We start from the raw sequence: 25,589 nt of genomic DNA, 5'->3' as shown, positions 1-25,589 counted from the left end.
TATCCCACCTCACGGCCTGCTCCGTCATCGCTGACTGGCCTTGGCTGGTTGCCGCTGGCCTTTCTGTGGCTGTTACAGAGCCTCTCCTGGCCTCTTGTCTCCCACCTGGTATCTCTCCCTTGTGCTTCCTGGACCACCTTTTCTCTTTTCAATCACTCTCCATCCATGAATTCCTCGATGTAGCCCTCTTGCTTTTCAGTGAGGCTATTTATTTAAACCTCGCTCTATCATTTCTTGGCATTTGTCACGGAAGGAACACATGCTCAGTCCAATGTCTTGAGATGGAATTAAGTTAAAAAAAAAAAACTCTGTATAACCAGTAATTCCACTTGTAGGATTTATGCTAAGGAAATAATTAAGAATAAAGCTTTAACCCCAAGGAATTTCAACCACAGTAACATTTATTGTGAAAACAAATAACCAAACTAGAGGGGATTGAATAAATGGTGATACAGGGGCACCTGGCTGGCTCAGTTGGTTGATCGTCCGGACTCTTGATCTTGGGGTCATGAGTTCAAGCCCCATGTTGGGCATAGAGCTTTCTTAAAATAAATAAATAAGTGCATACATACATACATACATGAAAACACATCCACACGATGGCAGACTAAGTGTGTGAAAACTACTATGGTGGAATACTTAATTGCATGGAAGAATGTGATTGATGGATTGTTAAGTAAACGTTTCAGGTTACAAAATTATTTTAAAGTCTCGTTTTTGCTAAAACACACACACATATTCTTTCAGAAAAGGGTAGCTCTGCATGGTGGGATTCTGAGGACTTATTTTCTTCTTTGTGGCTTTCTTCCCCCCATGCTCTTGGGGCCTGTTTACAGCACCTGTCACGGGTCATCCTCTGCTTCTCTCCCCAAGGTGTGCTGGAAGATGGACTGTCCTCCAACGGTGTGCCCCGATCGACAGCCCCAGGTGGAATATCCAACCCAGAGAAGAGGATGAGCTGTGGGACCCAGTGCCCGAATCCCCAGAGCCTCACCTCAGGCCCTCTGACCCAGAAACAGAATGGCCTGCGGACCACGGAGGTAGGTGACAGCCACAGAACCCACTTGGGACCGGAGAAAGGGGAGAAGCTTGCTTCAGGCCTGGGCCACACTGAGATGGTACCCAGGGAAGGAGCAGCGACGGCTCGCCTTGCTAGTGGAAATTCTCCATGACCCCCTGTGTGAATATTGTTGCAACGAAAATAGCAGGACCCACTCCACCCCACTCCCTGCCTTGAGGGTTGCTGTGTTTTTTTTGAATCAGGGGAAATGGGCCCTTGCTAGCTGCACTCTCAAGAAAAAAACGTGTGTTTAAATACAGCTTTGCTCGGGATCTCCTCTTCACCACAGCTCTCACCGTGTTGACACTGGGGGCTGTACTGGTTCCTGTAACCAGTCTTAGGCCAGGCAGTTGGCAGGGCTCAGGGTAGACAGGGAAGGAGAGAGAAAACCGGTGTGGTAGGAGGCGAGCCAGACATTTTACCGCACACCCTTTCACCAGGCAGGCAGTGGAAGCATCCCCAAGGGGGTCTGTCACTGCAGAATGTGGTGGCGGCATTACCCGCAGACTATTAGTGTCTGACTATGGCATCCCTGAGCCAGCTGGCATCCTTTGGATTCTTCCCTTGCCTCCAGAGCTCTTGTTGGGACGTGCTCCCCCTGCTGGCACTAGCTCCTCCCAGGGGAAAGAATGCCCTTAGAAGGCCCACAGCAGCCTCCAGGGTGGGGGAGCGGGGTAGAGGGAGTGGGGTGGAGGGAGTGGGGGGGGGGGGCTTCTCCTCTTACTCCCTTCCTCCCTCACCCCCTCCTCTTCCCCATGCCCCACCCTCCTCAGAGTCCACTGCTCACCGGATGCTGATTTTCCAAACCCAATCCCACCTCCCCCCTCCACCTCCCCTGTCAAAACGTACTGGTCCTAGCCCTCAGACTGGTGCCACCTGTTTTCTGAGGCTGCAGCCGGTCCTCTGATGATAGAATTCTTGCTCACACGAGTGAGTTACCTCTTTAACCCTTGGTTAGAAAACCTGTTGCAAATTCAGCTCTGATGCTCATTAACTAAGTGGCCTGGCAGGAACCACTTAATCTCTCAGAGTCTCGGGTTCCTTATCCACACAACAGAAATAATTCCAAAACGAGAGAACAGCGGGGCCTGCTCTTTGTAAACTGAGAAGTGCCATAAGGAAGGCAGCAAGGCTTAGCAGGGGATGGCTAGGCACACAGCACTGCAACCTGGTGGAATGAAACACCAATGGTGGCTCTTCAGACACCGTAGAAAGACACGGGTGGGGGAGGTAGACTTGAGGTTGGCCTTCCTGTGTTCCTGTTTTGCCTACTTGGCCTGTGCATGAGCTGGCCTTGTAATAGCAATTTTTTTTAAGTTTATTTATTTTGAGAGAGAGCAAGAGAGCACACTCAAGTGTGGGAGGGGCAGAGAGAGAGAGAGAGAGACAGGATCCCAAGCAGGCTCCACACTGTCAGCACAGAGTCCCATGTGGGGCTTGGATCTCACGAACAGTGAGATCATGACCTGAGCTGAAATCCAGAGTCAGATGCTTAACCAACTGAGCAACCCAGGCGTCCTGTGAGCTGGTCTGCCAGAGACCTAATAACCAGTGCCTCGCCCAAGGGGAGGCCCCACAGAGGCTCGGTGACTGCTCTGGTGCTGGCCCTGACTTTGGTTCCCTAGCTTCCTCCCAACGCATGTGCCCTCGCCCTTTGAGTCCAGACGGTCGCGGCAGGCGGGAAGCAGCTTTGCCTGGTGTGTGGCGTGATCCACACGCTTGGTTCCTGGCCCCAGAATTCGTCACTTTAAAATGTGCTCTACAGTTTGCAAAGTGCTTTTAGGTCTGCTGGTGCATTAAATCCTCCCAAAAGCACTGTAAAGTAAGCATCATCACCAGTTTACAGAAAAGGAAACAGCTCATTTGACTTAGGACATAAATAGTTCATATACGTGCTGGAGGTGGGTGCCAGGGACTTTAAATTAAAACAGGTGACTATTATAAAGATGGAGCATAGAGATGGCAAAGGACTTTTTTATTGAAGAATAAGGTGTCAGTCAGCTATTGCCACAGTAATGCTGCACACCACAGCATATCAGTGTCCAGGAGGTTCAGACGATAATTTTTTTCCTCTTGCATGCAACTTGAATGGCTAGGCCTCACTTCAGGCTCCAGCCTCCGGGTATAGCTTAATCTGTTCCATGTATATATAATTTTGGGAATCAGGCCACAAATGCAGCAGCTCTCTGAGCTATATCTTCTCATGACTATGGGAGGAAACCGAGAGGGCAAAACCAGACTTCTGGAACACTTTTCCTGTCTCTGCTCATATCACGCCACCTAATCTCCTATTGGCCCAAACAGGTCACATGGACAAGCCCAACATCAATAGGGCAAGGAAGTATACACTGTCCCTAGGGGAGAGACAGCAAAGGATTAAGGAAAATAATGCTATCTACCACGTGTCACATACATCAGAAAAACGCCCAAGTCAGTCATAAGCGCAATGAACTTTTATAAGATGCCACACCCGTGTATCATCATCCATATGAAAACATAGAACATTATCGCTACCCCAGAAATCTCCCTTGCACTCCTCACCATGGTGACTGGGATGTGCCAATCACTCTTCATCCCTGCAACCTAACCACTCTTCTGACATCTAGCATTATAGACCAGTTTTGTTTATTTTTTAGACTTTTATAAATGGAATCATACGGTCCCTGCTCTTTTGGGTCTGGCTTCTTTTGTTCAACACTATGCTAGTGAGTGTCATCTATGGTATTGTGAGTTGCAAAGATTTCCTCATTTTCACTGTTATGTCTATTCCATTCTATGAATGTAACCACTGTGCTTGAAAGACATCAGAGTTGTTTCCGGTTTGGCCCTATTGTGAACAATACAGCTACTAACATTCTCGTGCATGCCTTTGGGTGGACATTCCTTTCTTTTCAGTATATACCTAGGAGTAGAATTGCTGGCTCATAGGATGGGGATATATTCGACTTTTATCGATACTGACAAATAGTTTTCCAAAGTGGTCATACCATTTTGCATGCTAACCAGCAGCGGTGAATTCCGGTTACGGAACCTAAGAATTTAAAGCCGTTACGTTGTGCTTAGTCTTCCTTAGGCCTGTGATAGCAACCTTGCAGGCAGGCATAGGATACTAAGCACTTTGTTATACTATTTCACTTAATCCTCGCAATGACTCTAAAATCTTGACACTGTCTCTAGTTTACAGATGAGAACGGAGACTCTGAGATAGCCAAGGGAAACAGTTCCCACACCACACACACACACACACACCGTGGAGCCCACCCTGGGTGTGGAGGGAGTGAGGACCTATACACATACCTGACCAGCACAGCTCCGGGGACAGGTGGCACCCATGGCTAAGCCATCCGCGGGGGATTGTTGTCACAATTCAATGAGCAATGGCTATGTTGTAACTACTTCCCAAGTGAGATCAGGGAGCAGACAGCTTCAGTTCTCTGAGTGTTCAGACAGTTGCTGAAGTGCATCAGTGGTCTCTGTGTCCCGATGCCTCACCAGCCACCGGACATCTTGAGTTCCTCAAAAGCCGGGGCAAAGGTTTTCTATCTGCAATGTGAGTTTACAAGTTTACCTCTGGTTGAAGTTTCTGTCCGCAGAGCTATCTCATACCAACACAGCTCTCAGCTGTGAATCTGCCCAATGATCATCGTTTCTTCCTAAACCCTCCACGGCCTTCGACATACTACCTCTTCTAGCTGGTCTTACTCTGGGCTGAACTTCCTGCATTTTCAGTATCTTGCTCAGGCAGTATCCACTCGCCTCTTCCCTCTTCCTCTACGCTCCCGGCTGCCACAGGGATGACCTGTTATCATTTCACAGCATTCCCCTGTATATCATCAGGCCACCTGGCTAATGGTTTTTTGGCACTTTTTAAAAGCTTTCTTTCTCCAGAGGAACCTGTTCATGAAGCGTGCATCTCTATGCACCTGCTTACCGCAGTATCCCCATTCAGATTTACAAAACAAGTTTGAGTGTTAAAAGCAATCCTTGCTAGGCCTGGAAAATGTCCTCCTCAGTTCCTAAAAGCATTCTTTCGATTCATTCATGTAGTGTTCTTCCACTGAGTGCCATCTGTGTGCCAGGTGGTGTTCTGATGCCAAGGGTCCGGGAGTGGAAAGGGCACAGGTGCCCTTTGCTCTGAAGCAGTTGCCAGTTCTAATGGGCTGAGGCTGGGGAGTCAGACAATACAGAATAAACGAACAAAGGCTTTATCGATTTGAAATAGTGCTGTTTATTTCAAGCAAATAGAAGGCCACTAGGAGGGGATAGCAACCCCTCTGTTTAACACAGATGCCACCCCACGGTTCAGATTGCTTTCCGAAGGGTGATGGGGACAGCTAGTGGTGCTAATGGCTGTGAGCAACGGCATCTCATGTTCCGGGCCGCTCTCCACTTCTGTCCACCAACAAAGCCATAGCTTTCATATTTCCATTCCTTCCGGTCCCTGTCTTGTGCCTGGTGTTAACAGGTGCTAACTTGCAAAAAAGAATGTGACAAAAACGGTCTTTTGCAAATGAGAACAGTCTCCATAGAGAGCTCTTTCTCTTTCTCTATTGCACCTTGACTTCCTCCAGTCCCTTGGGACCTTTGTGACATCTCAGCATCTTAGTAACCATCGCCTGGGTCTCCTTCCCCCAGCTCCTTCCCTGAGCTCAATAAGAACATCAGAGGAAGTTCTTAGCTGCTGTTCTCTCCTGCTAATTAATTGTTCGGGAACTCTGGGCTGCCTCCAAACCTTTGCTCTCGAATGTGCCATTTCCTCAGGCTTAGGATTCTTCTTTTGCTCCCCCACAACTATCTCCTCAAGTATTTAGCTAAGGTAGAAATGTGTATGTGGATACAGCTCTGAGCAGATGAAGCTTGGGTGTGTGGCTGGCCTCCCAATGAGCCTTCGAGTCTTCAGAAGCTGCGTCGTTTTGAGTTGCTTTATTGTTCTTGGCAAAGTGGCCAGACTGTGCTGAAGAACTTCGCCGGCGTCCGGACTGATTCTCAGCTGAGGAGCTCCCTCCTCGAGCCCTCTCCTTCTGCTCCCCCCGCCCCTACACCCAGTGACTGACTGTTGGCAAGGCTCGGTCCAGTCCAGGGACGATGGGTGAAGCCTCGCAGAAATGGCTGTGGCCAGAGAGGGAAGCCTGACCCAGAAAGGAGGGTGGGACAAGCCCAGAATTCCTCCTGCATGGCGGCAATATGAAATACAGGAGAAGAGTTTGGAAAGCAAACAGGAGTTTCTCTTAGGAAAACAAAAACGTGTCATCAAGAGGAAGGAGGGGACAAGAGAAACATTGAGGGAAACCAGGGAGGGAGAGCTGTGAGAGGGGCACTTTGATGCACATTCTAGTTGAAGCCTGGGTAACGGAGATAATTTACCAGTATAGGGATATTGAGGGTGTGTGTGTGTATGTGTAGGTGTGCATGCCCCCGCTTGTGTGTGTCTGTGTCCGTGTGTGTGTGTGTGTGTGTGTGTGTGTGTGTGTGTGTAGTGACTTCCACTACCTCTATATATGCATCCATATACTGGCTACTACCTTACATAGATGAAGAATTACAAGACTAACTGTTCACCTAAGGGTCTGCAGAAGAACCAATTCGATTAGAAGACTCTCAGGGCAGAGACCGCCTTATTCTTTGCCCCCCTGAGCCTACTTCAGGGTTGTGCACCTAGTATGTGCTTCCTGAGTACCTGTTGATGGAATGAGACTGGCCTAGTACTTCACGAGAATCAGAAAGGTTTCCCACAGCCCCACTCCCACCCAGCCACTCTCCGGCGCCACCGTCCTGTGATTGATGGCTGTTCTGTGGGATCCTGTGCTTTTTCTCAAGCAGGTTCTGCTGCTTTCCTAGTGTTTGATCTACCTGAGGATCAAGTTGAAGAGCAACACCCCTTTTGGCACTCGCTACCTGTTAGATACAATCCCCTACGATGAGTAGCCTAAGTGAGTACCTTGTGTGGGGCTGTGGTCTACACAGGATTTGCTGCAGGTCTGGAGAGTTCTGAAGAGTTTTGCCTGACCGGTGATCTGACCCCTGCCTTTGGAGGCTAGCGTCCTGGCCCTCGGTGGAGTTGCTGAGACCAAATGTTTCCTGATGGGGGCGCCTGGGTGGCTCAGGTGGTTAAGTGTCTGACTTTCGATTTCAGCTCAGGTCATGATCTCACAGTTTGTGAGTTTGAGCCCCACGTTGGGCTCTGTGCTGACAGTGTGGAGCCTGCTTGGGATCCTCTCTCTCACTCTCTCTGCCCCTCCCCTGCTTGCATGCATGCTCTCTCTCTCAAAAAATAAATAAATAAATAAACTGTTAAAAAAAAAAGTGTACTGATGACCTCAAATTAATGCCATGAAGCAGCAAATAAAATCCCAGAATTTGGGAACAGCTAGATGTTATTGTCTGTCTCCCATTAATGGAGCTTCACTGAAAAGAAGAAAAATGTCTTGAGTTGTAGCTGACAAGCCTTGGTCTTGTATCTTTTGGGAAGGAGAAGAGGGAGCTGATATTTTCAGAGTGTCTGCAATGGTCCACACACACCGCATATGGCATCATCTTACCCCTCACCCAGGGGGAAGCGGCAGCATTTCCCTCTAGGGAAAACAGGCTCAGAAAGGTTAGGTACTTGGCCAGCATGGCACGGGGAAGAGTGATTTGTCTGTGTTGGACTTCAAACCCAGGTCTGTCTGCCTCCAAATCCCATGTTCTTCATTCCCATTACCAAAAACAAAATGGTGGAGAATCCAGAGTAATTTTTAGCAGAGTTGTAGGAGGCTGGATGCGGGACCCAGGACTATCATCTTCAGTTCAACCCACCCCCTATATTGACATTGGCCTTGGGCAGATCACGTTGGCTTAAGTGACTTCTGCTGCCTCATCAGGAAAGGAAGCACAGTACCATTTCTGGCTGTCTCTCAGGGATGGTGCAAGAAGTAATCAATTGTAAGCATAATGCAAACACTGTAGGAAAGTTCTAGGGCAGGGCAGTACAAACAAGTGCTGTTCCCAGGACATTTTTTCTCTTTCTTTCAGAAGATTTCTTTTCATACGTGTGTTCATCAAGTTATTTGTTGGGTGTCTATTATGTGACAGGCACTAAATTTTATTCTGGGGATACCACGGTGAACACAACAGATTGGGTCCCTACCTTCTTGAAGTTTATAATCTGATGAAGATATAGAAAACACATAAGTAAACAAGCAAATATGTAATCCAAGCCGCGGTTAAAGGCCAGGAGGGAAGTAAAGAACCCTGGGAGAGAGAATAGGAAGGCCCTCAGCTCGTATATGCTTCGAAAAGCCCTGAAAGTTTCCACAAGAAATCCTTAGCTGTGGTTACCCCTGGTGAAAGCACAAACATGACCGGAGGGTGGGAGCGATGTTACTTTTCATTGTACCCTTCTCTACTCTTTGAATTTCTTTTACCATAATTATGGATGGCTTTTATAAATAAAAAATACAGTTATACTGAAAAATTGGTGTCTGAAAAATCATAATCTTGGCAAGCCTTGCTTTTTTCTTCATTGTGTGTGAGGAAATGAGGAAAGGTTTGTGCAGTATCCTGTGGGGTATGGATATATTTGTGGAGTCAAAGGAAAGTTGAGAACACCTGTATTCCCATTTGGGGGGAAAGTGAGAAGAAAGGGCTGAGCAGACTCAGCCACACCCCTGAGTCCAGGCCTCCCGGAACAACCACGCAGCCCCCGCTTTCACGGGGAATGTCATTGTCTTCTAAACCCCTAGAGAAACAGTCCATCTGGGTTTGAGGATGCCAGGAAGTTATCACAGTCAATCTGGTTACCCTTGAGATAATGGCAGCCAATAAATTACTTTTAAGTAAAGAGGCAGTACCAAGAGGACTAAAATCTATGATTCACAGAGTTCTACACCTGCAGATATTAAAATGAGGCAGAGGGAAGAACAGAAAAGCTGTAAAACTGAGTGAGAATCAAGAGGTGGCCCATTAACAAGAGTCAGTGGTGATAAAACTCACAAGACAAGAATTTTAGAAGTGGAGGAAGGATTGCATTAGCAGACAGCCACAAAAGAAAAAGGTGCCAAATAGGTTTCTCTCATCACTGAGTTGGGAACCAGATTTTTTTTTTAAGTCAGTAATTGCAACTGGGACATGTTTTCTTTTCCTTTAGTTAAATAAAGGGAGTGGGATGTTAAATAAAAAGGTTTGGCTGGCTGAGAACCACATCAGAGAGAAAAATATCTGTAATACAAAATGTCAGAGTTTCTTTTTTAAATGTTTGTTTATTTTTGAGAGAGACAGAGGCAGAGTGAGAGTAGGTAGGGACAGAGAGAAAGGGAGACACAGAATCCGAAGCAGGCTCCAGGCTCCAGGCTGTCAGCACAGAGGCTGACACAGGGCTCCAACCCACGAACCACGAGGTCATGACCTGAGCCGAAGTCTGATGCTTAACCGACTGAGCCACCCAGTGCCCCTAAAATGTCAAGAGGTTCTGAGGACCAAAATGGGACAATTGTCCCACGTATCCACATAGCTCTTCTCTTGTAGAAGGGCAAAGTAACTTCTCAGGGCTTCTAGAGAAAATAATCTGGCATTGTAGCCCTCTTTCTCATCTTCTTTCTCCCTCTCCTTCAGGCTTGAAATCTGAGATTTCCAATTTGTAACTAGATTACAGCAACGACCGACCTCCTGAATGTCTGTGCTGCTGTAAAAGGGGTGGACGCCTTTCTGCTGATGCCTCAGACTTGAAAGCTTCTCTTTTATAAAACGCTTCCAAGAGAATGCACTGTTGTTCTAATGTTTAATTACCAATACAGCGTAATTGTTTTAAAGGGACTTGTTTGTGGCTTCGAACCTGTATCCGTCATTGGAGTAAAGAACTCCAGTGCCTTTTATCCAAATGTATAACCTTGTGGAGGTATTGTCCTTGTTGTTTGGACACAGGAGTAGCAAGAGCCATAGTTTAGGTAGAATAAGAAGGCTTTCCATTTAAATTTAGTATGTTCGACATCACCGTTTTGCAAATAGAATTAATGTTAGCTATAACTGGGGTGACTGTTCTGGTTTGCAGCGGCCTGAGCAGGCTCCCAGAATGTAGGACTTTCAGTCAATTTGGGGCAAACCAGGGGAAGTTGGTCACCCTATTAATGCTAAGTGACATGCTTAATTCTCTCAAAAAGCCTCACAGAGTATCAGGCATTATCTCCCCATTTTTCAGGTAAGGGAACTGAGGCTCAGAGGTTAAAGCAACATGTCTTGTGAAACTAACTGGTGACAAAGCCTTGCCCTAAGTCCAGGTCTGTCTGGCCCCAAAGCTTGTGCTCTGAACACCACCGCTAGGGCAGGCTTCTCTGGATATACAGATTTAAGAAGTTGCAAAAAGCAGGGGCACCTGGATGGCTCAGTCGGTTGAGCAGCCAACTTGGGCTCGGGACATGATCTCACAGTTTGTGGGTTCGAGCCCTGTGTCGGGGCTTGCTGCTATCAGCACAGAGCCCGTTATTGCAGATCCCACTTTGGATCCTCTGTCCCTTTCTCTCTCTCTCTGCCCCTCCCCTGCTCTCTCTCAAAAATAAATAAACATTTAAAGGAGAAGAAGAAGAAGAAGAAGAAGAAGAAGAAGAAGAAGAAGAAGAAGAAGAAGAGGAAGAGGAAGAAGAAGAAAAAAAAGAAATTGCCCCACTGTGCTTGAGATTAAAATCATACAGGGGCACCTGGGTGGCTCAGTCCGTTAAGCATCTGACTTCGGCTTAGGTCATGATCTCGTGGTTTGTGGGTTCGAGCCCTGCATTGGGCTCTGTGCTGACAGTTCAGAGGCTGGAGCCTGCTTCAGATTCTGTGTCTCCCCTTCTCTCTGCCCCTCCCCTGCTCATGCTCTGTCTCTGTTTCTCAATAGTAAATAAACATTAAAAAAATTAAAAAAGTCATACATAGTCTGTGGCTGTTCTGGGAATGACTATTTTGTAGCCTTGGACTCTCTACTTAACCAGGCTAGGAAATTAAGAATCATCCAGCTATTAAATTTTTGCTTATATTTTTAAGCTTAGAGAAGCAGACTGAAATACAGAGCAGAGCATTTTCTGGGTATAATCTTTAATAACCTTTTGTGAAATCTTGCCAGTAAATCTAGAGGAAAGTAGTTGTACCATTTGGAAAGTTTACATTTCCGTTCTAGAAAGCTCTCTGACTGCCCACCAGTTTGAGAGGAATACTGCCGTCACCTTGGCTCCTTTCAAATACAGCCTCTGTGTCTCTATTCCATGCCCCAGTCCTCAAAGCTTGTGTGCAATTGCACCCCAAATGGAAATCAGATGGAATCAGCCTCAGGATTGCCACACTTTTCTTTAGGAGAAACCAAATTGGGGGTGGGACTTTATGGGTTCTCTGCTTTTAGCGAGAAATAAACCCATCAAAGTCAGTGCTAGCCCTGGTGCCAGTTCAGGCTTTGGAAGAGCTGAGTTGTAAGACTGAATCCTTAAACAGCATTGACTTCAGGTCGTTAAAGCAAGGGGATATTGACAAATGCAGTGTGTTCATTCATTCATTCACCCACTAATTCAGCCAAACCTAAATTGAGAACCTGTTCTGTCTCAGATGGTAATAGGCACTGGGAACATGAAGAGGAAAACAGTAAAATCCTAGCTCGTGAAATCAATGGGTAAGACTCAAATTGCATATGGTCAATATTATCCCTTAAATACCTCTCAAATCACCCATAAAGTATTCTTAGGTCAAGTTCCCTAGAAGCAGAACCTACGATGAGGATTCTTGTGCAAGCAATTGATTGAAAGAGTACTCTCAGGGTGCCTGAGTGGCTCGGTTGGTTAAGCGTCCCAATTCTTGATTTCAGCTCAGGTCATGATCTCACGTTTCACGAGATTGAGCCCATGTCAGGCTCTACACTGACAGCACAGAGCCTACTTGGGATTCTCTCTCCCTCTCTGTCTACGCCCCCCCCCCCCCACCTCTCTCAAAATAAATAAACATCAAGAAAAAAAGAAGAGTACTGTCAGGTGAAGCCCATATGGTAATAAGGGAAGCAGGATGGGGCAGAGGACCCAGTTCAGCAAATATGTGAGCTCTGCTGACTCCCTCAGGGAGCCTGGTCCCACAGGGGACTCTGGAGCATGAAGACATCATAGATTTATATCCCCGTGAGGCAACATGGCCAGCCTTTTATATCCCCAACCATCAGACATGGGCTTTGGGCTGTCTCCAGGAATTAGTGTGTGACCTCTGTGGCATTTCTGAGCAAGGTGGCTCTGATCAGATGAGATGTCATCTGATCAGACAATTCTTAAAAACTGGGTGCTGCTGTGGGCAGTTAGACAAAACTCACAGCATCTGGGGGTATGGATGCACCAGGCACGTAAAGAGAATCTGGAGGGGGCATCTCCAGCAGCTGCCACACAGGATGTATGTGACGTGGTACAAACCACCTATCATTTGTTAGTAAATTAACCAGGCCAATTTATTTTTCTCCAGTGGTGCACTAGTCCACCATTTCTTTCGACGCCCTACAGCTGAAGTAGTTGGCTTGTATTCGGGGGCCATATTGTATTAAAAACATGCATCTGTCTGCATCCACGCCCAGCGGGGAGACTCTCACGCCCTGGGAGATGCTTCCTCAGATCTGAGGCTGACTGTGTTTTCCAGGAAGCAGATGCTGCGATGTCATTATACAGGATGCTCATTGGGAAGTGCCCTGTCAACCCCTGCGGAGGGGAGGGCCGGAAGCAGGAGTGGGCAGAGGAGAAGGTGAGCCAGAGGCAGGCCTAGCAGTAGCCGCAGCCGAGCCCGCCCCACAGGGAGCTCTGGAGCTAAGTGGCTGCTCAGAGCTGGCCTGCTTTGTACCAAAATGGCCAGGCCTTTATACCCTGCATTGGGCCACCCTGGCAAAGGCATGACCCGGGGTGAGGGGGCTTTCTGCAGCTGAGACACCCCAAGGGGACGGCTGGAAGTGATTCACTGACTGCACTCCCAGCTGCTAGGCAGCAGGGCTCCCTGGACTGGGATTGGGCAGCACATATCTCTGTCTACTACGGAGACGACTCAACAGGACCCCTCTCGCGCTTGCTGCAAGCATACAGTTGAGCGGAATGGACACAAAATGACTCCCCCCTAAGTTAAAGTTTACTCTTGAGGTGGGGCACATAGGGTACAAGAGCCTACAGTTTAGTCAATGTTTTAGTATTTATTTTTTTTTTCATCGTTTATTTATTTTTGGGACAGAGAGAGACAGAGCATGAACGGGGGAGGGGCAGAGAGAGAGGGAGACACAGAATCGGAAACAGGCTCCAGGCTCCGAGCCATCAGCCCAGAGCCTGACGCGGGGCTCGAACTCACGGACCTCGAGATCGTGACCTGGCTGAAGTCGGACGCTTAACCGACTGCGCCACCCAGGCGCCCCAATGTTTTAGTATGTAATATGAATTCTGGACTTTGATCATTTTATCTTCACTTAGAAGCAAATAATTTATCTTCCTTTTTACTTATACTTACTGAATCTTTTGTGTGTGTGTGTCAGTTTTATTTAGCAATAGGCATTATATTGAGAACCTTAATTCATGACCTTATTTAATCCTTACAATAATCTTGTGAGGTAGGTCCTGTTGTTATCCCCCATTTTACAGGTGAGAAAACTGAGGGTTAGGTTAGACAAAACTTGCTCAGGGGCGCCTGGGTGGCTCAGTTGGTTAAGCATCTGACTCTTGGTTTCGGCTCAGGTCATGATCTCACGGCTCTGTGGGTTTGAGCCCCACATCAGGCTCTATGCCGACAGTGCGGAACCTGCTTGGGATTCTCTCTCCCTCCCTCTCTCTCTGCCCCTTCCCCACTTGTGCTATCTCTCTCAAACGTAAATAAATAAACTTAAAAAAAAAGAGAGAGAGAGAAAAGAAAGATTCTATGATGAAAAAGAAATATTTAAAAAAAGAAAAAACTCGCACATAGTGAAATTATCTAGTCAGTCTTTAACTACAAGCCCGTCTGGCTCCATAGCTCAACTCCTTAACTGCTTTACTAAAGCCGGCTATGAAACCTTTCACACTACCCCTTGATGGACCTTCACTAATTAATGCATTCATTCAACAGTGTTTTACTGAGCATGCCTGATGCCAGGCTCTGTGCTAGGTCAACATGAGAGTTTCAACAGAGAAAGCTTTGAAAAGGAGGACATGTACATGTGTTCCTGTGGGTCGTTCTTCTTGCCTGTGTGTGCGCGCGTGTGTGTAGCAATCTCAGGAGATTAATGCAAACCGGGATGTGTTCTACTAACTCAGTTCATGATGTTAACCTTTCTAACAGGCTAAAAGAGACGCTAAGCGAATGTCTGCAAAAGAAGTCACCATTAATGTTACAGACAGTATCCGACAGGCGGACAGAAGTCGAAGAATCTCGAAGAACTGTGTTAACTAGCAGGAGCGTTCGGATGGCAGCGCCGGTGGACAACTCTGGTGCCCTCCACCTACTGGAGCCCATCAAGGAGCCTTGAAGAAGCGGGTGGCCCCTGCTGAACGTGAGCGCTGCTGAGTGCCCTGAGGGACCGTCTTGCCAGGCAGCGAGCGGCTGCCTGGGCTGCAGGGACGTTCTCGGCGCCCTCCTCACCACAGAGCTGTACTGACACAGTGCTTGCATATGGTGATACGCTGCAGTGACCGTGCCTGTCTGCAGCCCCTGCGATGCGGTCTGACGTGGCCGTGGTGAGCGAGAGCCACGGGCGGGTTTGTGACACGGAGAAAAGTGGACGGAGTGCGTTTCCTGGGACAACGACGCACACGTGGGCTCTCAGCCCCGCCGGCCGTGGCGGTGTGCGCTCTTGCGGGTCGGCCTGTTCCTTCGTTCTGTCTTTCGGAAGGAAGCCCACCGTCGGAAAGCTTACCGTGTTCACTTAACAGTCGTCTTCCGCCCACCTGTAAACCCAGATGTAGGAGAGACCGAGAAACAGGGAAAACCCCTGTGACACCCGTCTCCTGAGCTCAGTCCGGGACAGATTCAGAGATCCGGTGTCACACAAACTAACCCCGCCCGCGCTCACAGCATGTTTGGGGAGGTCTCTGTGATGCAGTCACACCTGTCTCTCATCTGCCTTCAGTGTCCCCCCCCCCCCCCCATACAGGTGTCCGTGTCTGCCCACGTACCGCAATATCGTGGTCACCGTGGTCAACACATCCGACCGGGACGGCCCTCAGGGCTCAGCCAGACATTGCATTTCAGAGCGTCCCAGTTCTCTTCGCTTGTGCTCTTTGAGTGTCTGTTCTCTCCAGTTGGGTCAGTTGGGTCATTTGCAGTTGTTAACCAAAGCGTAGACACTGCTCGCAAGAGGCAGATAATCCAGAACATACTGGCAGCACATAGCCTCTCGTACACAGCACCAGGCCTACTACGGCTATGTCGTGTGCTGTCTGTGAAGGAATCGCTTTATTTTTTTTTTTATTTTTTTTTAACGTTTATTTATTTTTGAGACAGAGAGCATGAACGGGGGAGGGGCAGAGAGAGAGGGAGACAGAACCGGAAGCAGGCTCCAGGCTCTGAGCCATCAGCCCAGAGCCCGACGCGGGGCTCGAACCCACGGACCGCGAGATCATGACCTGAGTTGAAGTCGGACGCTTAACCGACTGAGCCACCCAGGCGCCCAAAGGAATCGCTTTAGAAAGGCAGTGCCGAGTTGATGTGCCATCACATTGACCGACGTGCACTGTGTTAGAAATCAGAGGCAGTAAAAAAAAATATTTTGATAGATTAAAATTATCTAACATTCCTTTACACGTGTTAAGGTGGAAGCATCTTCCTCCAAAGTAATGTAGCATAATTTTAAACGATTGTTAACATGCCTGGACTGGGAAAGGTAGGACTAAAGTTGTACCAAATGATACCAATAAACTCCATGTTTAGCAGAAATGGGCAGCCTGATGGTGTGTGTTTATGTAATACGGTCCAGAGAAGTGACATGTAGGTTAACATTTAGAAACTTGGCCTCATTACTTGTTAATTTTGTTATTCCTCAACACAAGCACGGCCTCCCTCCCTTCGTCCCTCCCTCCCTCCCTCCCTTGGTAGACTGTATATTTATTCATTAAACATTGAATACCAGCCCTGCATCAGGCACCTTGCAGATGCTAAGAGATTTTGAGTCTGGCCAGTCACCCTTGTATATTCTGAATCTGACAGTGGACTTCATAACTAGGGGACTAACTTAGACCCTAAAGTGTAGGGTATGTTGTGAATTCTCACTTTTACATTCAGGGTAGCTTTCTCTCCTAGACCGGATCTGGGTGTTCTCCTAGTCACTGCACAAGCCTTTTTACCATACACAAAGCTACAGTTTTCCCAAACCTCTATCATTTTGATTCTTTGAGAAAGGGCTTTTAAAGAACTTCATGTTCTGAAAATTAAATAATAATACAATACAAGCAAGATCTGTGGCTCCGATGTCCCCACTGGCGTTACTCAGCAGGAGCCCCCAACTGCCAAAGGTTGACAACAATCCTGCAAGTTCAAGGGCTCGTTCTCCTAGGCACATGTGGCGTGTCTCTGTGTGGGGTGTTCCTTCCCCAGCATGCCCCTGTCCGTGGGTCGCCGACTACACCAGTTTCTCTCTACAGCCTCGTTTGTGCTTCATGTAACTGTTGCACCTTGCGGTGGAATGCATTAACTGGAGAGGGTATCTCTGTTTTATATAGAAACAATGTCTCACTTCCGGGGGAGAAAGGAATGAGGGGCATATATGATCTGCGCCTCCCTGGCACAATCTGGATTTCACAAAAAGGTAGTGATCAGAAGTTAAACCGTGTTACTGGAAATTCACCTGCAGTTTTTTCCTGTGTGTATGATACAAGAACTGATTCTCACTATTCTCTTAACATAACACTTTCTATTGCAAAGTCTGTGTCAATAAAGTCATCAGTTTCAAACATGTAGACGATACAGAGAGTCTTTACTGGAACCTTCAATTTATATTTAGAGCTATTTAGATTTTTTCTTCTTTGATACATATATATATATATATATATATGTATATATATATATATATGATCTCTGTGAACCCTTCATAAAGCTTTATGAAGTAGGTAAGGAGAACTCTATTCTCCAGTTTACAGTTCTTCAAGTATTTATAGTCACTTAACTAGTAAGCCATGCAGAAAGGATTCAAGGGAGGGAAGTCTGCCTGCAAACCCAGTGGTTTTTCCAACACGTGGGGTGGTGTCTTTCCTGCCAACAAGGTCTGACGTGCCTGGGACACCGAGCTATTCTGAGGGGAATCATCACTGAGCCTGAGAGGAAGTGAAGCCCCAGTCTGAGAGGGTAGCAGCAGTGACCGAAGAGGGCTGGAGAGGGCTTGGGGAATTCGGATCTAACTCGGGCTTCCTTATCCCTCCAGAGAGGGTGACCCTGACCTAGTGTGAGAGAGCACTTTCAGTGAAGGTCAGAAAGAAGAGAGACCTCACGATCGAGAGGAGATTGGAATTGCAGCCATCAGAAGAGCTAAGACCTCAAGGTGAGAGAAGCCACGGCAGCCAAGGACCTCCCTGATCTGCCCAGGCCCCACGCACTCCTTGGGAGCACAGGCCAAGGACCGTATCTCCTCACCCTTTCCCGCTGCCACCTCCACAGTGTCCCCCCTCCCCCCAGGCCACCTGAACACACTCCTGTCTGGATTCCCTGTCTAAGCCCTGTTTATGACCCTCACCACCCCCACTCACCGACTAGCCCAGCCTGCCACAGAAATGTATCGCATCCGTATTTGCTCCCCTAAGCAGGGTTCACAAAACCACCGGGGTTCACAAAACCTCTCTGCTGAACCAAATGGCAGACATGCTTCATTTGTCTGTCACGGTGTTAAAACCCGAGGATTTCACAGAAAAGGCCAGCTCTGGCGGAGACTTGTCGTTGAGAACTCCAATATCCATTCTCCCCTTCTTTCTTAGCTGGCCACATGTCCACTCAGAAGAAAGATTATACTTTCCGGCCTCCTTTGCAGCGAGGAGTAGCTGTATGATTTAGTTCTGGCCAATGAAATGAAATAATAGGCCACGAAGCTTCCGGGGAATCTTATAAAAGAATGGTCAGGTTCTTTCTTTTCTCCTTTTCCTTCCTGCTCCCTGGAATGAGGAGTAATGGCTGGAGCCACAGCAGTCCACTGGGTCATGAGGGAACCTTGGAAATGGAAACCATGCTGAGCGGCGCAGTAAATTAGAAGTTTAGGTCCCTCATTCCACTGAGCCTCCGTGAGTCCAGGACTACACGTCCCAGACCTCTTTTGTGTGAGAGAGAAATACACGTCTACCTCACTTAGGCTACTCTTTCAGGTCAGTACTCCCAGCCGAACCCAATTCTAGCTGATACAGAAACTTTCCATCTTCTTTTGAAAGCTCGGGAGATGTGACGCTCCTGGGCTCTTGTTGCCACTCAGACACAGTTGGCTGGAGCTGATAAGGCCACATTAGTCGAAGTTATGGGGGTCTCTAGATGGTCATGGCCCCCGCCACTCATTGTGGCTTACACACAGCTTACAGCCTCCAGATTGGTGGTACCTGCCTGAGCCCTTTGGCATTTGCAACCCCTGCGCCAGATTGTGCTCTCATGTTCCTTTCAGGAGTCGTCAAAATACAGAAGGTCCTTTTCCCCATCCCACCAGTCTGGGAAGCCAGTCTCATGAGAACTTTCTGAGGAGGCAAGTTACAAATGTGGCTTCATATTTAAAGTTGTGTATTCACTCAACTTTCGTTTCCTTCCTATGTATTTATCAAGAAGCTTCGAGATGTCAGAAGTTGTGGTACAGTGAGGAATAAGACAGACCTGGCCCCTGCCCGATGGAGCTGACATTCTAGTAAAGGAAACAGACAGTAAAAACAAACTAAAAGAAATAAATTATCGCAATAATTGAAGATGGTGATGACTGCTACGAGAACATTAACAGGAGAATGGACTGGAAGGAGGCCAGAATGCAAGCAGGAGACCACGTAAGAGATTCCTGCAGTGGCCCTGGCGGGGAGACGTTAGTGGCAAGGAATAGGGGAGTGATTGTGAAGATGGACAGAAGTTTCTATTTTGGAAATGGAAACATGAAGCTTTACTGATGGAATGGGTGTAGGAAATGAGAAGAGAGAAATCAGGATGATTCTTAAGTTTCTGGTTTGTTCAACATGGTTCTTGGGTAAGACAGGGTATGACAGGGTGAGAGAAATGTTACTGTTTGCCCCACCCGGGCTCTCTTTCCCAGTTTCTCATGCAGTGAGCTCCTAAACTATTTCAGCAGTATTTATGTCTCCTTAAATCACTTCAGATTGTGAGGCGCCTGAGTGGCTCAGTCAGTTAAGCGTCCAACTCTTGGTTTCGGCTCAGGTCATGATCTCAAACTTTCGTGAGTTTGAGCCCCACATCGGGCTCCATGCTGACAGGGCAGAGCCTGCTTGGGATTCTCTGTCTCTCTCTCTGCCCCTCCTCTACTCACACTGTCTCTGTCTCTCTCAAAATAAAGAAGCAAATAAACTTAAAAAAAAATTTCTTTAGATTGTTCTCCCAAACCATCCCCCATGGAAGACCGTAAAAACCAATATCAGAAGGAATGTATCCTTAATTCTCTAGGAAAAGGGAACTGTCAGAAGACCCAGACATGATCAGGCAATGGATCACCCCGATTTTTTTTTTTAACGTTTATTTATTTTTGAGAGATGAGAGAAACCAAGCACAAGCAGGGAAGGGGCAGAGAGAGAGGGAGACACAGAATCTGAAACAGGCTCCAGACTCTGAGCTGTCAGCACAGAGCCCGACGTGGGGCTCGAACCCACGAACCGCGAGATCATGACCTGAGCCGAAGTCAGTTGCTCAACCGACAGAGCCACCCAGGCGCCCCATCACCCAGATTTTTTAACCCAGCAGAGAGCTATGTCTGGGCACTTCCTGCCAGGCTGAGCTTGGCAGTTTTAGTTTCTTAGCCAGGACTTTTCCAGGTAGAACTCCATTTTATTTAAAAAAAATTTTTTTTTTTTTTTTGGTAACGTTTATTAATTTTTGAGAGACAGAGACAGAGCACAAGCAGGGGTGGGGCAGAGAGAGAGGGAGACGCAGAATCCAAAGCAGGCTCCAGGCTCTGTGAGCTGTCAGCACAGATCCCAACGCGGGGCTGGAACTCATAGACTGTGAGATCGTGACCTGGGCCAAAGTCAGAGGCTTGACCGACTGAGCCACGGAGGTGCCCCAAGAACTCCACTTTAAAAGAAAAAAAAAAAAATGGATGCATAACATTGCCCCTTCTGCTCCGAATAACCTTTTTCGTCACTTCGCCGTGTGCCGGGGAAATAGCCCCAAATTTTTGTTTGCCTTTTTATTTTACTCCATTATCCACAGACGATGTCCTTCTGTTCTAATAGATAAACCAGCCATGGGATGGCCTCTGAATCAAGGGGTGGCAGCCAGACAGCCAGGAAAAACAGAGAACCCGGGCCTCCGGTGCAGGAGACAGCCCTTACCCTGGCATTTTACAACTGCGTACCCAGGAGCACACGGTGGAGCCTGTGAGGGGCTCACTTCCCTTCAGTGGGAATAACAGCATCTTTGGGAGGGTCCGTTGTGAGGATTAAGTGAGCCCACAAATGTAGATAACGTGGCGTCTGTCACATGATGATAATTACAGCCCTGGGGCAGGTACGGCGCTGGGTGCCTCGCACTCTCTCTGATCAGTGAAGCAATCCTGCCAGTGAGCCTTGCAGCCCCGTGAAGGGCAGAGACGTGAAGGCGGGTTGCCACAGCTAGCGGACAGCGGAGCTGGGACGTGAACCCATGTCTGCCTGTCTGTGGAAACCGCGCCCCGTCCACTGCACCATGAATGTGAGTGTGAATTTCCTCCCCGTCACAATGGATGGCAAGTGACTTCACAGCCCTTTTCAGAGCATCAGTGTCTCAGCGCTTCCAAGCTGCTGGCGCTAACGCCAAGATCGATGATAGCACCCTGGCTGCAAATCTGTGAAATTTCACCTTTGTTTCTTTTAGCTTTCTCTCCCCTTTTTTTTTTTCAACAGCAACAAAGGCAATGGCCATCTTCTGAATTCTGCTATAATGTTAAAATTCCTTTCAAGGTAATATTAATACATTTGGGGGATCTTTCTAAAATGTATTGCAAACCTAAGTGTTATAGATCTACCATAGTAAGCACTCCTGCTTTGTTCCAGAATAGGAAAATTATGGCCTCAGATAGCGGGGTCCTCCAGGAGAAAGGACATGCCACGCAGACAGTAGCACCGGGCCACAGTGGCTGCTCAACTGCTGCTTATGGAAAAGAACGAAATGGAATAGAATTTTTTTCTAGTTTAAAAAAATTAGCAGGTGGAACGAATTATTAGGGTTGCTTAACACGGATGGCTTGCAGTAAGGCTGCACATTGGAGTCACCTGGAGAGCTTTAAAAACTATTTATGCCCAGGTCCCGGCCCTGGAGATTCTGGTTTAATTGGTCTAGGGTGCAATCTGGATGGGAAGAGTTTCCAGGGGTGCCTGGATGGCGCGGTCGATTAAGTGTCTGACTCGTGATCTCAGCTCAGGTCATGATCTCATAGTTTGTGAGTTCAAGCCCCGTATCAGGCTCTGCACTGATGGTGTGGAGCTTGCTTGGGATTCTCTGTCTCCCTCTCTCTCTGTCCCTCCCCTGCTTGTGTGGGCGCGCTCTCTCTCTCTCAAAATAAATAAGTAAACTTAAAAAACATGGCGCTAATAGTATCCCAAGGGAGCAGGGGGATTTTTTTTTTTTTTTTTTTTTTTTTAGTAAGAATGTATCTGTAAAGCGGTTAGCACGGGTGTCCAGTATATGAAGATAAACACAAGGTTGTTAATTACTGTTGCACTGTGATACAACCCTGAAATTCCCAGGACGTGGGCAAGGTCTGGCATATAACACTCCGCTCAAGGGGGCACCTGGGCAGCTTCCGACCTAGGCCCAGGCCATGATCTCACGGCTCATGAATTGGAGCCCCGCATGGGGCTTTCTGCTGACAGCTTGGAGCCTGGAGCCTGCTTCGGATTCTGTCTCTCTCTCTCTCTCTCTCTCTCTGACCCTCCCCTGCTCACACACTCTCTCTCCCTTTCAAAAATAAACACTAAAAGATGTTTTTAATAACAAAAAATTAAAAATAAAACTCAGATCAAGGGTAAATATACTAGGGAGCCAGGTCCTTATTTTTTAAGGAGGTTGTATCTTCTAATTCACCACAAAAGCACCTTCTTTCAAGATAAGCACTTCTTACTGTAAAGGAGATTTCAAAATGGAGCCTAGCTGCGAGAGTCCCTTTCAAGCAGGGCCACGAGGCCACAAGGGGCAGGAGGAATGTATGGACCTCCTCAGCAGAGAAACTGTGAACTTTTTGCCAGCTGCAAGCGCTCAGCCAGGACCTAACTCCCTCCTCACCATGACACCTGAGTCATTCACATTCCTTGCTCTGAAAAGAACCCACGTGCTCTGACAAGTTTCATTTCCTCATTTGCATATTAGCCCAACCGATCCCACTTTCCTTCGTTTCAATCCTGGTTTCCGTAGGGGACCAAAAAGAGATCTGCCCTCATGACCTCTGTCTTTCTAACTCTGCCCCCTCTTTGTCTTCCTCGGAACAGGAGTCCTACTTCTCCCCGAAGCGGGGGTCTCCTGAATTGCAATTCTAACTACCCAGATAAGTGCCCGTTTACTTAAATTTTCAGGGAATTCCTTGTTGGTCAACGTTATTCAATACAAAAATATGCCTTGGGCACCCTGGGAAGACGAGAGCCGCCACCCTCAGGAAATCTTCAAGGGAACACATGCTCCGTTCTGGGCAGAAGCACTGACTCACAATAATGCAGAAGAAGAAAACTTGCTTCCTTGGTTTTTAGGCTATGGAGCCTTGGTGTTTCCCTTTAAAGCTCCATTTGCACGGTTAAATTGGCAAGTTCTAGTTAAATTGGTAACTAGCAAGGGAGACATGATTTTAGGCGTAAAGGAGTCCCTCGTGAGGAGCTGTCTGGCAGCGGGCTGGGATTTTCACAGATTTGTTTTGCACCGATAGATTGTCCGGAACCAGGAGCCAAACGTGCAATGCCCTTCCCTGGGAAGGGAGAACGCTCAGCTCCAGCGTGTGTGACCAAGTGACTGAGAGTAGGCTCGTTTGGTTCTCCTCGTCTGTTTCTTGCTGGCTGTCAAAACCAGGGAAAAACCAAGTAACTATGTATATTCCAAAATATCATCTATGTGGACACAGGAAGATAATTTTTTTTAAAGATCCTTCTAAAACAGCTTTATTTGAAATCCCTGAAAGACAAAGAATAGTGACAATTCACCTACTAATTCTTGAGTAAAATCGAGGCTAATTTTTTTAACTTTATTTATTTTTTAAAATATAATGTATCGTCAAATTGGTTTCCATACAATACCCAGTGCTCATCCCAATAAGTGCCCTCCTCTCTGCCCATCACCCACTTTGAGGCTAATTTTTGAGACACAGAAGAGCCTCTGGACAAAGAATACAGAGTGGAGGAGATTCGGGTAACCCTACACTTGCTGCTGTAGCCTTGATCACATTTTACAGACTCCAAAGGCCTGGAATTCAGACGGACCCTGGCTTAGCTCCAAGCTGGGCTGCTTGTCAGTGGAAGGTAGGGCTGCTCGCGGGATGTGATCACAATATGGCTTTATTTTTGCCTCTAACTGTCTCTTAAAGGGAAGGTTTTCCCCTGCCGCCTACAGCGGCCCTAAGGTTTTTCTGGACATTCTTAGGTAACAGAAAGCCCTACAGTTGCGGAAAGTCCAAACATGGTCTCAGTTCAGAAGTCAGAGTGGCAAGTCCCAGGAGAGATCATCCCTCCCTGGAGCCTGCAGAGAGGGGCGGCAGACCTGCCTCAGGGCAGAAGTCCAGGTTAGCTCCTGTCCCTTATTTGCTCATCTCCTCTCCCCTCCATTCCGGAGTTTGCCAAAGGATGAGGGGAAGGGAATCCAGAGTTCTTATTTCCCGGTGAGAAGCTTGCTTCCGGCCCTCAAGTTCTTCTAATACTTAAAGCTCTTATTATTTGCTTCTTTGGTGTTTTTGTTTTGTTTTACTTTGTTTTTCTGGGGCTTTTCTCCCAGACTCCCTTGCTGGGTCTCTCCAGCTGTACCTCCTGGGCTTGGGGACCATGCTATCGTTCCCGCCCTGTCCTGATGGCGGGGGGGGGGGGGGGGATCCACTCCATACAGTCTCACTGTATGGAAGCCCTTCTCCCCGCCAAGCTGTCCTTCCTGGCAGGGGTCCACATGGCTCGGGCCCAGCTCATGCTCTCCTGGGCAGCATCGGCCTGGGCGCAGGGTGGGTGGTCAGAGCAGGCCTGTGTAGGGGGGACATTTGAGCCAAGACCAGAGTGACTAGAAGGAGCCAGCTGCACAAAACTGCCATCCGGGCAGACAGGAGTCCGGGCCTAGTGACAAAGGAGTGCGAAGTCTCTGCAGCTGGGGATCGGGAAAGGCCAGGGTGGCTGGACCCAAGGGAGAGAGGGGTGAGGGGCGGGGTGAGATGGGACAGCAAAGCAGAGGCTGGATCCAGAGGGCCTCCTGGGCCGTAGCAAGGAGCTGGGGTTTTATTCTTATAAGGTCCTCTGGCTACTGTTTGGAGAAGTAGATGTATTGGGGATCCATTTTAGAGGTTGAGCTCACAGAACTTGCTTTTTGGCCTAGAATCAAGACAGAGGACAAGTAAGGAAATCAAAGATGATTCCTAGGTTTTTGGCTCAAGCAATTGGCTGGCTGGTGGTGTCATTTACTAAGAGAAGCTACGGACGAAACCTGGGGAGAACAGGTTTGGGGAGAAACTCAAGAGTTCTGTTTGAGCCTCGAGGGTGTCTTCGGGCTACTGGACGGTGAAGGTGCTGAGTAGGCGGTTGGACATTCAAGGGTGTAGCTTGAGGGTGAGAGGGGATGGTCAGACCTGGAGATACAAAATTTGGAGTCATTGGATCCAATATGTGGGGGGTTTTTTCATACCACCACGCAAGTCTTCGACACCAGTTGGGCATCCCACAAACCAATTCTGACGCTATCCACCTGAAGAATTCAGGTAAATTCAGTCCCACAAGACTGCCCCCCCCCCCCCACTAAAGATGCTAATCAAGAGTCCAGGTTGTCACGTGTGCTATATAGACCAGAGGTTCCTGTGACCCAGTCCTTGGGTTCCATTCACTTGCTAGAACAGCTCACAGAACTCAGGGGAACATCTTACTATATTACTGGCTTATTTTACAAAAGAACAGCAACCAGGAAGATCCAGGTGGAAGAAATACATAGGTCAAGGTATGGGGAAAGGGCAGAGAGCCCCCATGCCTCTTCAAGTGTGCCACTCTCCCCAAATCTCCACATGTTTACCAACCTGGAAGCTCCCTAAACCTGTCCTTTGGGTTCTTATGGAGGGTTCATTACATAGGCATGATCCTTTAAATTATTGGCCATTGGTGATTGAACTCAATCTCCAGCTCCTCACCCTTCCCAGAGGTAGGGGTGAGGGGTGTGGAGGTGAGACTCCAACCCTCTGATCACATGGTTGGTTTCTCTGGCAACCAGCCCCCATTTTTAAGCTACCTAAGGACTTTCC

General features: G+C 47.8%; 1 protein-coding gene across 3 annotated transcripts in view; it reads left to right on the top strand.

Annotated features, from left to right (window-relative positions):
- Positions 1-19,439, top strand: part of BAALC (BAALC binder of MAP3K1 and KLF4) — an 88,687-nt gene extending 69,248 nt beyond the window's left edge. The window contains exons 2-3 of one of the 3 annotated variants that reach the window (XM_053208186.1): positions 874-1,040; positions 17,394-19,439. In XM_053208186.1, the coding sequence (XP_053064161.1) occupies positions 874-1,040; positions 17,394-17,402 (176 nt within the window). In that variant the 3' untranslated portion in view covers positions 17,403-19,439. Of the gene's footprint in view, positions 1-873; positions 1,041-9,649; positions 10,576-14,320; positions 15,914-17,393 lie in introns of those variants that run through there. The other 2 variants (XM_027064097.2, XM_027064099.2) reach the window with 2 other exon arrangements.
- Positions 19,440-25,589: the final 6,150 nt, after the last annotated feature.

This window comes from Acinonyx jubatus, chromosome F2 (assembly GCF_027475565.1).
Source record: "Acinonyx jubatus isolate Ajub_Pintada_27869175 chromosome F2, VMU_Ajub_asm_v1.0, whole genome shotgun sequence".
In the NCBI taxonomy this organism is placed as follows: Eukaryota; Metazoa; Chordata; class Mammalia; order Carnivora; family Felidae; genus Acinonyx; species Acinonyx jubatus.
The sequence above is the reverse complement of the archived record's forward strand: the minus strand, read 5'-3'. Positions and strand labels throughout refer to the sequence as shown.